General features: G+C 39.1%; 1 protein-coding gene across 2 annotated transcripts in view; it reads right to left on the bottom strand.

Annotated features, from left to right (window-relative positions):
- Positions 1-15,556, bottom strand: part of SLC44A3 (solute carrier family 44 member 3) — a 111,916-nt gene that overhangs the window by 51,628 nt on the left and 44,732 nt on the right. For both annotated transcript variants that reach the window (XM_049765765.1, XM_049765766.1), the window contains exon 9: positions 13,405-13,570. In XM_049765765.1, coding sequence (XP_049621722.1) covers positions 13,405-13,570 — 166 coding nt within the window. The remainder of the gene's footprint in view (positions 1-13,404; positions 13,571-15,556) is intronic.

Here is a 15,556-nt window from a genome sequence, read left to right as displayed (position 1 = left end):
ATATATTTTATATATTATATATATATATATATCCCTAGGTTAGAAAGATAGCAAATAGTCCCAAAACAAAACAAAAATGCTACTTACCAGAAAGAGCAAGAGCAGAATCTTTAAAAAGACCAGTTTGAACATGAGGGCAAGAATGTAAAAAAGATAATAAAAAAAAAAAAAAGAAATATTTCATTGGAAATTTCCTATGCTGACCATCAAATGGTTTCTGTGGTTAGTCATGTGGATTTTACCACCCTTAGTCTTACGCATTGGTGCTCTAGTATACAAGTGGATCATTCCATTTTGTTTAAAACTAATTGGTTTTGATCTAAGGACAATCACTGCAGTTGGATGGTTGTGGTCTATATTTCAAATGAAAAGTGTAGTGTCTCTAGCCATCATAGTTTGTGGAATTTCTGTGTTGACTAACGTTATTATTATGAGCATAGTTATTTGCTGTTATTTCTATTTAGGAAATAGAAAGTGTAGAAATGGTGAGGCTAAAACCAGTATAGATAATAATGAAATTTATCTGACGAAAACTCAGACCAAGGTGCAGGCTGACGAATCCAGCCCCACCATCAACAATATAGAAATTTTTGCTGGAAGAAAAACAACTCAGAATGTTAAGCCTGATTCTAGTGAATTGCTTGACAGTAGTGACTCAGATAATGATCTACCTCCAGTGCTAACTCCACGAAGTATGCCTCCTTCTAGTCACAAAATTGAATCGCAGAGCAGAGCAGATTCAAAAAATGAACCACATGCTCAGTCTCAGAGCTCTATTCAGAGTAATTTTGCTAATCAGGCTTTATCCCCTATAGACGGGGTAAATGTTTCTAACTATGTACCCTATCAGATGGAAGAATTAGATCGGTTTAAAAGATCATGTAAAGAAAATGGGCCAAAATCGCCATACAGTGTGGAGTTATTAAGACTTTGGAGTCATAACTCATCTTGGACTTTGTATGATTTTAAAAGAATCGCTGAAATATGCCTGTCGTCTAAACAGCGAACTGAATGGGAAATGTACTATTCAGAAGGCGTAAAAGCTAAATTATATAGTCCGGATGGTATGAAAAAGCAAGTGGCAGGTGTTACTCTATCGTATGAATTATTGATGGCAGAAAATCAATTTGCAAATATTCAGACACAAGCAGCTTTACCTAAGGAAATCTTAAATTTAATCAGGGAGATTGCATTGTCAGCATGGGAAAAAATTGATTCTAACAGCATTGGTAGAGGAAACTTTTTAAAAATTACCCAAGGCCCTTATGAGTCATTTGCAGAGTTTGTAGGTAAGATTAAAGATGCTCTGAAGTTACAGGTGGAAGATGAGGAGATTAGAAACTTCCTAGTAAAATCTGTGGCCTATCATAATGCAAATTTAGCCTGTAGATTAGTATTGAATACATTAAATGAAAAGTCAGATCTGAATGATTACCTTTATGCCTGCCGGAATGTCTATGTGGAACCCCAACCCCCACCCCACTCAGACTCAGTACAAACCTTCCCAGTTACCAAGGGAACAATGTCTTACTCCCCTCGGGGACAGAACACTTTCCGGAAACCAGGTCTTTGCCCAAAATGCAAAAGGGGTCGCCACTGGGCGAAAGATTGCAGATCCAGAAACCTCATTAATAATAACCTAAGTAGAGGTTTCAACACAGTCCCCAGGAGGCAAATCGCCTGCTACCATTGTGGAAAACAGGGACATATCAAAAGAAATTGTCGTCTCCTTATAAATTCAGCTCCCCAAGAACACACATACAAGATGCAGGGAAACGCCCACAGGGCCTCCCCCCAGGCCCTTCCAAATCAGGGGCAAAGTTCACAGACAATAATCCTTCCAAGCCCAGCCCAAGAAAATTCATCACGATAAGGGAATTAATCCACTCTACTTCAGGGAGTGCCGGATTAGACATATTATGCCCAGAGGACATTACAATTTACCCAGGAGCATGCCCTTACATGTTAGAAACTGGCATTGTAGGCCCGCCACCCCCAGATACCATGGGTTTGATTCTTGGCAGAAGTTCCCTCAACATAAAGGGTATATCAGTAATCACTGGTGTCATTGACTCAGATTCCATGGGAGAAATCATTGTAGTTATTACTGTACCAGTTACATGGACCTTTAAAAAAGGAGAAGCGATTGCCCAGATAGTAATAGTGCCTTATGTCAAATTTGGGACTTCAGATAAGACTAGAATTGGAGGTTTTGGAAGCACAGATCCGGGTGCTGCTCAAAACCCAATCGTGGCTCTGGTTACTAAATGTAAAGATGAACACCCAATGATCAAACTTCACTTGGAAGGCAAACCCTTTGATGGAATGATAGATACGGGTGCTCAGGTTACCGTAATTTCTGATAAAGAATGGCCAGAAAATTGGCCTCTTCAGGAAATCCCGTATTCCCTAGAAGGAATAGGAGGCCTGAGTTCCTGTCTGTTGAGTACGAGGACTATACTATTTTACGGCCCAGAAAATCAAAAAGCAATAATCAGACCTCACGTGGGCCCATTTTCACCATCCCTGTGGGGCCGTGACCTACACAAACAGTGGAAAGCAGAATTTCACATCCCATTAGCTCCAGAAGAGTCCGAACCTTCTTTTGATTTAAAAACCCAAAATTTTTAGTGGGGGCCACTACCGTAAAAACACCAGCACCAATAAAAATAAAATGGAAATCTGATGAACCAATTTGGACAGGTCAGTGGCCCCTTAAAACTGATAAATTAAAGGTGCTGACAGAATTAGTGGAGGAACAGCTAAGTTTAGGACATATTGAACCATCTTTTTCTCAATGGAATTCACCTATATTCACTATAAAAAAGAAATCCGGTAAATGGAGACTTTTGATGGATCTTAGAGCTATAAATTTATCCATGATACCTATGGGCAAATTGCAGACTGGTTTACCATCACCTGTAGTTATTCCAAAGGAATGGCCACTAATTATAATTGATCTGAAAGACTGCTTCTACCATATTCCTATCCACCCAGATGATAAAAAACGTTTTGCATTCTCAGTTCCTTCTCTCAATAATACCCATCCCTGCAGACGTTTCCAATGGACTGTTCTCCCCCAAGGCATGCTGAATTCCCCAACCATGTGTCAGTTTTTTGTAGATAAGGTTTTGAGCCCTGCTCGTGAAAAATTTCCTCAAGCCATGATATTTCATTATACAGATGATATCTTGCTCACAATGAACAACGAAACAGATTTACAGGAATTATACTCTTATGTTACTGACTGTTTACAAACATCAGGACTGAAAATAGCTTTAGAAAAAATACAGATAATGCCACCGTATCAATATTTGGGTTTTATTTTGGACCGGACGTCTATACGTCCACAAAAATTTTCTATCAAAAAAGAAAACCTCAGAACGCTTAATGATTTTCAGAGACTTTTAGGTGACGTAAATTGGCTCCGCCCTGCACTAGGAATCCCAAATGCAGAGTTATCTAATCTGTTTAAAACGTTGGAGGGTGATCCTGCTTTAGATAGCCCGAGAAATTTAACAACAGCTGCAAAAAATGAATTGGACATCTTCTTGAGCAGATTACAAAAATCGTTTCTCTCAAGATTCATCCCAGGAGAAAAGGTATTACTGTTAATCTTCCCTACTATAGAAACCCCCACAGGGGCCTTGATGCAACAGTCAGGACCTTTGGAATGGGTGTATTTACATAACAAACAACCTCGCTCAGTAGTCCCCTACTTGCAACTGATTTCAGAGATTATTATCAAGGCAAGACTCAGATCTATATCTTTACTAGGTTTTGATCCAGATATAATAGTTTTGCCAGTACCAAAAAAGGAAATTGAGTCAATATTGCCAATTAATGAATCTCTACAAAGGGCCCTCTCAGATTTCACAGGAGAAATATCCTCCCATTATCCAGCAGGAAAAATTTGGGACTTTTTAAAGAAAACTCAGTTTGTTATTTCTTCAATTGTTCGGGATTCCCCTATTCCCAATGCCAAGGTTTTTTACATTGATGGATCCCAAAATGGAAAAGGAGGAATAACTGGAGACAACATTAATATGACCATAGATACCAAATATAAATCTGCACAGAAAGTTGAATTAGCAACGTTAATTTACCTATTAGAAAATGTATCTGAAGCCATGAATATAGTTTCTGATTCTTTGTATGTGGTAAATTTATGTCATGTGATAGCCACTGCATCCCTTAATGCTAATAACCCGATCATACAGGACTTACTTAAACAATTACAGCAGCTTCTTCAAAAACGAACTGAGCCCATCTTCATCACACATATTAGAGCCCACTCAGGTCTTCCAGGACCTATGGCTCAAGGAAATAAAACTGCTGACTTGCTAGCAATGCCTATATTTAAATCACCTATAGAGGAACATTCAGCCCTACACACAAATGCTCGCCGTTTACATGTGAATTACCAAATTCCATGGAGGCAAGCTAGAGAAATCGTAGAAAACTGCAACGTATGTGCACCGTTAACAAAAAAGACTCACATAGCAGGAGCAAACCCAAGAGGCTTACAGTCTAACGAACTTTGGCAAATGGATATAACTCAAACAGATTTATTTCCAAGGAAACCTTATCTTCATGTTGTGGTGGACACTTATTCTCGGTTTATGTGGGCAATTCCCATGTCTTCTCAAAAATCTAAGGCTGCTTGTAGTTTTCTTTTACAATGTTTCTCTGTGATGGGTATTCCATATTCTATAAAAACTGATAATGGGCCAGCCTATGTTAGCAAAACTTTTGAATTTTTTTGTAAGGAATGGCAGATAAGACATCTCAGAGGAATTCCTTACAATTGTAGGGGACAGGCCATTGTAGAAAGGACTCACAGAACCTTAAAAACTCAATTGCAAAAAAATAGAAAAAGAGGTTTACCACCAACGGATTTGCTGTCTTTGACTCTTATCACACTAAATTACTTTAACTTACCCCAAGGGGAAAGCTACACTGCAGCGGAAAGACATTTTAAAGAAGATATTCAGAGACAAGAAACAACCCATAAACCTATTTGGATCAAGGAGGATGAAAAATGGATAGCTGGCTATCTTCTCCTAAGAGGAAGGGGTTATGCCTATGTTTCTATAAATGATGACCCTCCCAAGAAATTTTGGGTTCCATTACGTCTTGTTAGAAATCGGGCTAGCACAAATGATCAGGTTCAGACTACAAACTCCCCTTCAGAGAAAAAACAGAATACTTCAGACACTAACAGCAGTAATATTACTAAGGTCTCTGGGGCAGGGAACGATTTAGCTGTCACACACCATACAATGAGTGAGACTGATGGTAGTGATAAACCCTTACACTCCGAGATGCAAAAGGAAAGACAGGAACCGGTCTTAACTGGGCTCCAAAATATAGGAAACTCTTGCTACATGAACTCAATATTGCAATGCTTGTATAATATTTCAGACTTAACTCAGTATTTTTATAAAGATCATTATAAAAAGGATATTAACAAGAAAAATCCGATGGGGCATGAAGGTAAATTAGCCGAAGAATTTGGTCGGCTAATCAAAACCATGGGAAATGGATTTCATAGATATATTAACCCTGAAAGCTTCAAAGTAACAATTGGTTTACTTAATGACCAGTTTGCTGGACACAATCAGCAGGATCCTCACGAACTACTGATGTTCCTAATAGAGGGATTACATCAGGACTTGCTTACTGTAAATCTAATGACAGACAAAACTACACATCTCATGGGAAATGAAAATTATGAACAATTTAGTCCAGAACACCAAAAGGCTCATAAATCTATTATTTATGATCTCTTTCAAGGACAATTCAAATCTATACTCCAGTGTCTCACTTGCCACCAAAAGTCTGAGGTTTATGAGACATTTGTTCATTTGTCTTTGGCTGTTACATCTACAGATAAATGTACATTACAGGAATGCCTCTCTGAATTTTTTAAAGAAGAAGAATTAAGAAATGACAACAAAGTTCTGTGCAACAGTTGCAAAAATAGAAGGGATTTTTCAAAGAAAACGTACTTATGGAAACTGCCACCAGTACTTATAATACACTTGAAACGTTTTGCTTTTGATGGCAAACAAATAAAAAAATTGCATACTTATGTAGATTTTCCTTTAGAAGACCTCAATTTAGAGGAATTCACTTCAGAGAATAAAAGCAAGATTAAGAAATACAACTTATCATCGGTGTCAAACCATTATGGTAAAGTTCACTATGGACACTGTACTTCATACTGTAAAATTGCTGCAAAACAACACTGGATCAATTTTGATGACAAGAAGATCAAAAAAGTCCCTAATACATTGGTGAAATCCACAGCAGCATACATCCTGTTTTATACTTCTTAGAGATCTACAATGAACACCAGATAATCATTTTACTTCCTTATCAGTTGCTATTAATGCTCTAGGATTCTTTCCACAGGCATGATCAATGAATATAGATTGAAAATCATGAATCCCCAATGTGTTTCCTTGTAGGATGGATTTATGTCTTAATTTCATTATTGCTCTAGGTCTCAGTTAATCATGAAATTTTACAAATTAATTTAGTCAAGGTTCACCTGAAAGAGAAATTTCTCATCATATTAATGTTGTTTTTCTTTCTAGGTATACTCATTTAACGACTTTCACTCTTTTTATTTTAACATCATTGCTTTATTTCCCTCAATTTAGGTTTTAAGACGCTTACATAATGATAATTTTAGGTGGACTTTCTTCACAGTGCTTCTTGCCTATGATTGATTATCATAAAGTTACTGTTATACAATAACTTTGTATATATACTGATATACACGTATAGTAGAGCTGTCCATGTTTGTATTATGCATGAAATTCTCTTTCAGATCTGCTAGGCAAAACCATAAAAAAAAAATTTTTTTTTGTGAATTTGAAATGATTTATCTAAACAATTGCCGGCTATTACATTTTAAGGAGCTTTTAATTGATTCAGCTGAATTCTCTTTTCTTTTGCTCTATTTTGGATCCTTTCCAACAAATATTTTTTAGTATGAGTGAGTGTTATGGCCATATTTTTTGTGAAGTCTGTGTATGTATGTCTTGTTTAGTGTCTGTCTGTTCTGCATATTTTGTATATAGTTTCCTTTTTCCTAACTTTATCTTCCCCAAATTAGTCTTCCTTATCCTTCCTTCTCTCTTCCTAGTCCTTAACATTTTAATTTTCAGGATTTCACATGTGCAACCCATCTCCTTCACCCACAACTACAAGCTTCCTGATCTCGGCTGGAAGAAGAAATCCGTGACTGTTGGAGTTTTACACCATATATGCTGCAAACTTGTTGGAAATGAAGCCACCTGGAATTTGTGTCACAATGTAACCCCAGAGAAAAGATCCATGGACAAGACCCACGGTCTCTGGATCCCAGTTAAACTGTGCTATCTGAATTTCTGGTTTTCCATCCACATACACAATGCTATTGTTGACCGTTTCTACAATGGCTACCCCAAGATTGCACCGATCCCAAAGGAAATACAGAAGCCCAACCAACTTATGATGTAATGATGTAACGCTTGGGGATGCCCCAACACATGGATGACTGTACTGGCCTTCCTTCTTTATTCAGCTTGATGTTATCTCCTGTACAAGGCTTCAACCCGCTTTTCCAGACCCATCAAGTGTCTTCTGCCGGTCTTTTTGGAGTTCCAGACCCCTCATATTTACAGATTGGTATTGAACTCTGTAGAAATTTCATCTGTTGTTTTTCCTATAACTGTAATCCTTTGAAGTTATATTTGGTACTACACTTCTTTTGACTATCGTAATTAATGTTTTTCTATTTTAGTTTTTAATATTAGGAATCGATGTTGTATTACATTAATGTTTTGCTTTCTTGACTTTAGGTTTGTGAGTTATATATTATTGTCTATAATTTCCCAAATGATATTTTTGTCTGTTCTCAGGGTTTTTTGCTGGGCGCATCATAGGCAAAATACTAGGTTTATAGAAGGTTCCATCCATTTTGGATGGGCCCTCAAGTTGTTTATTTACACAGGGAAGGTCTCTGCCTTAAACATTTTGTTTTGGTTTGTGACTTAAGCTCCCATCTATAAATAGTCGACATCAATTTCAGACATCTTATGGACTTCAGACCGGATTAAGAACTTGGACTAAGTTCAGATACCTATTGATCATCATTGCAGTGGCTCCCCACTGTGCAGAGGGTGTATGTGCCACTTCTTCCGAAATAAAGGCCTAGTTCAATGCCCTCAAAGATGGGCTTTCTGGTCTACCTGAACTTGAATGAAAATGGAGCTGGAGAGATAGCATGGAGGCGAGGCGTTGGCCTTTCATGCAGGAGGTCATTGGTTCAAATGCCGGTATCTGCCAGGAGCGATTTCTGAACGTGGAGTCAGGAGTAACTCCTGAGCACTGCCAGGTGTGACCCAAAAACGACCACCACCACCACCTACAACAACAACAAATAAAGAAAAGGTGCTTCTTCTTGCCTGCTACACAACCTTTCTGGTGTCTCTTCGAAAGATCTATGTACGTCTTAGATTTATCTTCTCAGGAGCTTGTAGTTGATTCCTTGATACATGTTTCTGGTTTTAGACACCCTGTGCTTAGGTTAGAAGTTTTTCTTTACATTTTCCTGTGATGCGCTTATGCAAACAGCCGCTCTTTTATTATTGACTAATTTTTCTTTTAATAATTGTAGACAATATTGTTTGTTTACTAAAAACAAAAGGGGGAATTGTTGTGTATGTAAATATTTTGGGGGATTACTATGTTGCTCACCCTAATCTGATTAGGTGATTGTGCCCTACCCTAGGGTGTGACCTGGCATTCTGCCCCCACCCTAGGGTAGGACCTGATTCTGCTTCCACCATTGGTTGGTATCTGATCCCACCATTGGGTGGGACCTGACTCTGGACTATAAGAGCAAGGGCCTGTGGAAGGCGAGAGGCTTTTGCTGGCTGGAACTGAATCGGAGTCTTTGGACTTCAGTTTTGTCCATCCGAATAAAGCAAATATTTCCACGAGCCTGATTGTCTGTGAGCTGTTTACCCGCCGTTTCACCTCAGAACCGTGGGCTAGACAGGGTGGCAGACACGTGCTACGAGCTGGAAGAAAAGGGCCTCATTCTCCATCCCTCCATCAGTCAACCTCTTCAGGGGCTGTCCTGCTACAATGCTTAGGGGTTACTCCTGGCAGGCTCATGGGACTATATGGGATGCCGGGAATCGAATCTGGTCCATCCTGGGTTGGCCGCTTGCAAGGCAAATGCCCTACCACTACGCAATCTATCCGGCTCCTGAGAACATATTATTTATAAGAAAGGAGGAGAGGAGGACAATCTTTTGGGATATCACATGCTTGAGCATGACTGTATTCTCCTTTACCTCTGAATGATAGTATATATTACGAAGTAGAGAATTTGAATTTGGAAATGATGTTTCCTTAGAATTTGAACAGCTTTATCATGTAATCTTCTTGGTTCAGAGCTGATATTGAGGGTCGGACTATAAAATCATGTTAGCATTTGATTCTTTGCTTCTAATCTATTTTTTCCATTAAAAGCTTTTTTTTTTTTTCTCCTTGTTCATCCAGCTCTGGAATATCTTACTCTTCTGAACTCTACTTTTGAAATTAATTTTTATCAGATATTGGGTGTTTTAAATTTATCCTCTGACTATTTTGTTGTTGTTGTTGTTTTGTTTCTGGGGTCACATCTGGTGATGCTCAGGGGTTACTCCTGGCTCTGCACTCAGAAATCGCTCCTAGCTTGGGGGACCATTTGGGACACCGGGGGATCGAACTATGGTCTGTCCTAGGTCAGCTGCATGCAAGGCAAATGCCCTACCGCTATACCACTGCTTTGCTCTACCGCTGTACCACTGCTTTGGCCCCTATCCTCTGACTTTTAATCTTATCTCTTTTCACTTCTGTTTTCCATATCTCTACCTTTTAATGGAGTATTTTTAATTTTTTTGAGTATTTTTAATTTTAATTTTAACTCTCAATATGAAATTTTTATACTTGCAATACTTTTATAATTATGAAGATTTTCCTGTTTGTTATTGTTCCATTTTGGGGGTTTATATTTTATGATTACAGTGTACCTTTGTTTTCTCTTAGGATATTAAAGGTTGTTTTTATTTATTTATTTATTTTGCTGTACTGTTTTTTGTTCTCCCTAAATAACTTTTGGTTATTTTTGTTCATTTTAATTTATTTTTCACATTTTTTTTTGTTTTGTTTTTGGGTTACACCCGGCATGCTCAAGGGTTCCTCCTGGCTCTATGCTCAGAAATCTCCTCTGGTAGGCACGGGGGACCATATGGGATACCGGGATTCAAACCACTGTGCTTCTGCATGGAAGGCAAACCCCTTACCTCCATGCTATCTCACCGGCCCCATATTTTTCACATTATGAAACATCTCTGGATGTTAACTGGTTACCCAGTTACATTTAAGTTTGAAGCACTAAAAAATGAATTGGAAGATCTGCATTAGGAGATACATCCGGGCCCGGAGAGATAGCACAGCAGTGTTTGCCTTGCAAGCAGCCGATCCAGGACCTAAGGTGGTTGGTTCGAATCCCGGTGTCCCATATGGTCCCCCATGCCTGCCAGGAGCTATTTCTGAGCAGACAGCCAGGAGTAACCCTTGAGCACCGCCGGGAGTGGCCCAAAAACCAAAAAAAAAAAAAAAAAAAAAAAAAGGAGATACATCCTTAATGCTTTTTTACTGAGCCAGAATCTAGAAATCATGCCCTTTCACTGAAGACTCTTATATGACACTCTCTGTACGTCATCTTGTTGTTGTTTATTTTAGGGCCATACCCAGAAGTACTCAGTGCTTACTCCTGGCTCTGAACTCAGGGATCACTCCTGGTGGGGTTGGGGAAACATAAGGATCAAACCTGGCTTGATCACATGCAAGACAAATGAGCTACCTATGGTACTATCACTCTGTCTACTGTAGGTCTTAGAAACTTTATCTGCAGAATATCCAATCTCCTAATGGGGGAACATCAGTCTGGCTATCAACAACTGGGGGAACTGATCAGAGGGTGTGATTTGGTGGTGATGCACAGAATGGATCTTCTCTATTCAGTATTTAGATTTTTGCTTACTCCTAGCTGCATCTTCTTTATGCAAAGTGTCTGCTCCTAGCCTTTGTTTCTTAGATATTCAAAGCTCAGACCCTCTTTCTTTCCAACTAATATATAGGTAGGAAACTAGGAACTCTTTTTCTCCTCAGGAAAACTTCTAATCATCTTCAGAAGTACACATCACACTTAAATTCCTGGACCTCTCCAGGTTCTCATGAGTCAAAATTGTATGTGTTTTTACAGGCAGGCAGACTTTTCTCTCTCCTCTCAGCTTGCTCAAAAACACTAAAACATCCTCTCCTTAGCTTCTAATATTTGGTTGAATTTTCATATTTATCTTCACTGCTTTCTGTTTCTTACTATCCTCACATGCTCATGCCTTTTTCATTCTTTTGTGATTTGAGATCAGGGGTGGCCAGGAGAGCGGAGAACAGGGGATGAGTCACTGGCAGCCCAAACCTAAAAGTTCACCAACCAAATGCTTTGGTATGTGAGCCTAAGATAATACAGATTGCTTTGCTGGGCACTTTGGTTAGAATAATTTTCCATTTTTCCCTCCTCAACTCTACCAACCAAGAGCAAGCAGCGCAACCTGCCTGCTTCTATAGCTGCTCAGTAGATCCCAGGGCCAAAGATTACAGCTCCTTTATGCAGCCTTTAGTCCCTAATGATGGGGGTGTCCAAATGCACTATCCTATTAAAGCTCCACAGTGTTCTTTATCATCAGGAGGTAACTGCTGTATGGGATGAATCATCCTTGGTGACTTTCTTACCCCAAAGACACTCCTGTTTATCTACTCATTTAGTCTGAGAAATCTCTAAATCTCTCAGAGGAAGATCAGCCCCATTCAGAATAAACTTCCGGTTTGGAGTCCAACCCTATCATTGTCCTGGGATTACTCTTTATGCCTGTAGTTTAATTATTGCTTCATGGAGACTAGCTCACAAAGAAGTAAAGGGACGTGTGTGTGTGTGTGTGTGTGTGTGTGTGTGTGTGTGTGTGTGTTTATGTGTGTCCTCAATTATTATGATGAGGTAATGGAGTGCAAGCATTTAAGTTATCATGATGAACACACAGAAGCAAGTAATTATCTCACTAGTATATAACTGTCGAATTATTCCTATTTTATACATTTCCCATAAAGGAATTGTTATATACAATCCATAAATGTTATATACAATTCCCTTAAGCTTTATAATTCTTTTCCTTTTGCCTTTCTTTTAGCCACATCTAGCAATATTAAAGGGATCATATGTTGTGCTGAGGATCAAACGGGGGTTGGTTGCATGCAAGACAAGCACTTCAACCCCTCTATCGCTCCAACCCCTATAATTATTTTCTAAGAAAACATTCTCCTCCCATTAAGATTGAGAAGTGAGGTCCACAAAACTTATTGAAGTGTGTTCCAAGAAGGCCAACCATCCTTTTTAAAGAGTTTGCCTAGTAGGAATAGGTATTTACAGAAACCAACTCTTCCTTTCAGATATTTTTCAATTTTTAGCAATGTGATTAACTTCCTTATTTGGCTTCTAAATTTTTCTAACTCAAAAGAATTGGAAATGAGGCTGGAGAGATAGCACAGGGGTAAGGCGCTTGCCTTGCATGCAAAAGGACAGAGGTTCAATTCCCGGCATCTCATATGGTCCCCTGAGCCTTCCAGGGGCGATTACTGAGTGTAGAGCCAGGAGTAGCCCCAGAGCGCCGCCTGGTGTGACCCAAAAACCCAAATAAAAAAAATTGGATATATGACAGACTGAAACTCGATTTTTTTTTTTACTTTTCACCACATGAGGATCCCACATAGGTTTTAGCTTAGTCTTTTTCTCTCACCAACTCCTTTTTAGAAATCACATCAAAATTTCTACATATATCTTTTCAGAGGGTTGATTTTGGGGGGTACACTTTGGTTGTATTCAGGGCTTACTCCTGGCTCTGCAATCACTTCTAGAAAAACTTAAGGATCAGATGGGGATTAAGGGGCCGGCGAGGTGGCGCTAGAGGTAAGGTGTCTGCCTTGCAAGCGCTAGCCAAGGGAGGACAGTGGTTCGATCCCCCAGCGTCCCATATGGTCCCCCAAGCCAGGGGCAATTTCTGAGCACTTAGCCAGGAGTAACCCCTGAGCACCAAATGGGTGTGGCCCGAAAAATAAAAAACAAACAAAAAAAAAAGATGGGGATTAAACTGGAGATCAAACAGTGCTAGCCACATGCAAATCAGGTGTCTGATCTGCTGGACTATTTATCTTTCAGATCTCAGAAACACCAAAACATCATCTAAGACACAGAACATAAAATTTATATGCAAACCCAAAGGAGTGACTTGCTCAACTCACCTATTGAAATAACAAGTGGCCACTGCTCCAGCTACAGTCATTTGCTGGCATGCCAGGATGAATTCACTGGTCCATATGAGGCCGATTAGATGGTACCACCACATAAAGCGAATGCCTGAGAGAGGTTGATAGTCTACTTGCCCGCCTTGGATAACCTGAGCAGTACCTAAAGAGTAAAACACAAACACGCTTTACTTCAGAGCTTTCCCAGCAAGGAAGATGATGCTATGGGCTTTGCTGTCCAGTGCCTTGTCCTTAGAATTGCAATGAAGCAAGAAGCAGTTGTACCTGGATGATTTCAGGTCTCATAACAGTAACAAAAATCTGCTAGCACAGAGCTAGTGTGTAAATAAAGTAAAAAAAAAAATTCAGGCACTGAATGGTATCAATTTGGCTCAAAAGCTCATGGGTCTTTATGAATTGAAAATTGAGGCTTATGGGGCCAGAGCAATAGCACAGTGGTAGGGCATTTACCTTACATGTAGCTGACCTGGGATGGACCCAGGTTTGATTTCTCGCATCCCATATGGTCTTCCAAGCCTGCCAGGAGTGACTTCTGAGTGCAGAGCCAGGAGTAACCCCTGAATGCTTCCGGGTGTGGCTCAACCCTTCTCCCCCAAATAAAATAAAAATAAAATTGAGGCTATGAAGAATAGAGAAACTTTTGTGATGTCTGACTGCTCCTGCAAATCAGAGGGAGGATATGTACCTCGACACACTGATGGCTATTTTTTTTTAAAAAAAGCCTTTAGAACTATTTTATAAAGTTCTACCTGACCAGAAATGTAGACTTTATATGTATATAAAACTGACAAGATGTTTCCTTTTTAGAGAGAATCATTCCAGCTTTCATTTTAATCATAGACTCTTTTAGCGTATTTAAAATATCTCCAGAAATGTCTCAGTGGTGAAACAACAATTTTGCACTATTTGAATCGTTGGGTCTCATTTCCATACTTCCGCCTTCCAAGATGTCTACTGGGCCCCAGTATTAACCTTCATAGGTTAGATCTCTGTTTTATTCCTTCCTGAGGTTGACACAACCAGCCATTCCGTCTTTTGGAGTTTTCTTTATTGTTAATTTGTTACTATTTTGCAGGGAATAGGGATCATATTCAGGCCTCACACATACATGCAAAGTAAGGGCTCTAATGTTGAATTGTATCTCTGGATCCAGTCTCTCTGGAAGCTCTGGTATCCTTGTCTATTACTCTCGTCTCTCTTTATATTTTTTTTTATAATTTTTTTAAATACTATTTTTTATAATAATTTTTATTTTGACCAAAGTGGATTACAAATCCTTCACAGTAATATTTTAGTTGCATAGTGACATTGAATCAGGGTCATTCCAACCACCAATGTTGTCCTCCCTCCACCCCTGTTCCCAGCATGCATTCCATCTCCCCTCTTTTACTCCTTGGGTTGCTAGAATAAGTGGTTCACTCTGTGTCTTGCTTGTTGTAGATTGGGTATCGATTCTGTTGTCCTTGGCTTTGGATTTGGTGTTTAAGTCTGATCATTTTTTGTTTCTACTTATTGTTCATACGACTGTTTGGTCTTGGTACCCTCCATTATTTCCCCCTCCATTTGTGAGGCAGAACAAAATGGTTCAAGTTATGTGGTTCTGTTTGAAGGAAAGAAAAAAAATAAAATGGGGGGAAAATCAAACAAGCAAAAAAATGGGCAGAGTCCTTTTAGAGGCTATAAATATCAATTTAAGCGAAGAGAAGAAAAAAGAAAGAAAAACATAACAACACTACAAAAAACAAAAACAGGGGCCCGGAGAGATAGCACAGCGGTGTTTGCCTTGCAAGCAGTTGATCCAGGACCAAAGGTGGTTGGTTCAAATCCCGGTGTCCCATATGGTCCCCCGTGCCTGCCAGGAGCTATTTCTGAGCAGACAGCCAGGAGTAACCCCTGAGCACCGCCGGGTGTGGCCCAAAAACCAAAAAAACAAAAAACAAAAAACAACAAAAAAAAAAACCCTGAAAAGCACCGCAGCGATAAAGACAACAACCATACAATAACCATGGTCCTGAAGTAAAAACAAAGCAAAGCACAAAGATGAAAAAAGAAAGAAAAATAAGAAAAAAATGGAAAAAACAAGCAAGCAAACAAACAATAACAATAACAAAACCAAAACAATTTAATT

This window comes from Suncus etruscus, chromosome 19 (assembly GCF_024139225.1).
Source record: "Suncus etruscus isolate mSunEtr1 chromosome 19, mSunEtr1.pri.cur, whole genome shotgun sequence".
Lineage (NCBI taxonomy): Eukaryota > Metazoa > Chordata > Mammalia > Eulipotyphla > Soricidae > Suncus > Suncus etruscus.
Note: the sequence above shows the minus strand (reverse complement) of the source record. Positions and strands in the feature narration are given on the sequence as shown.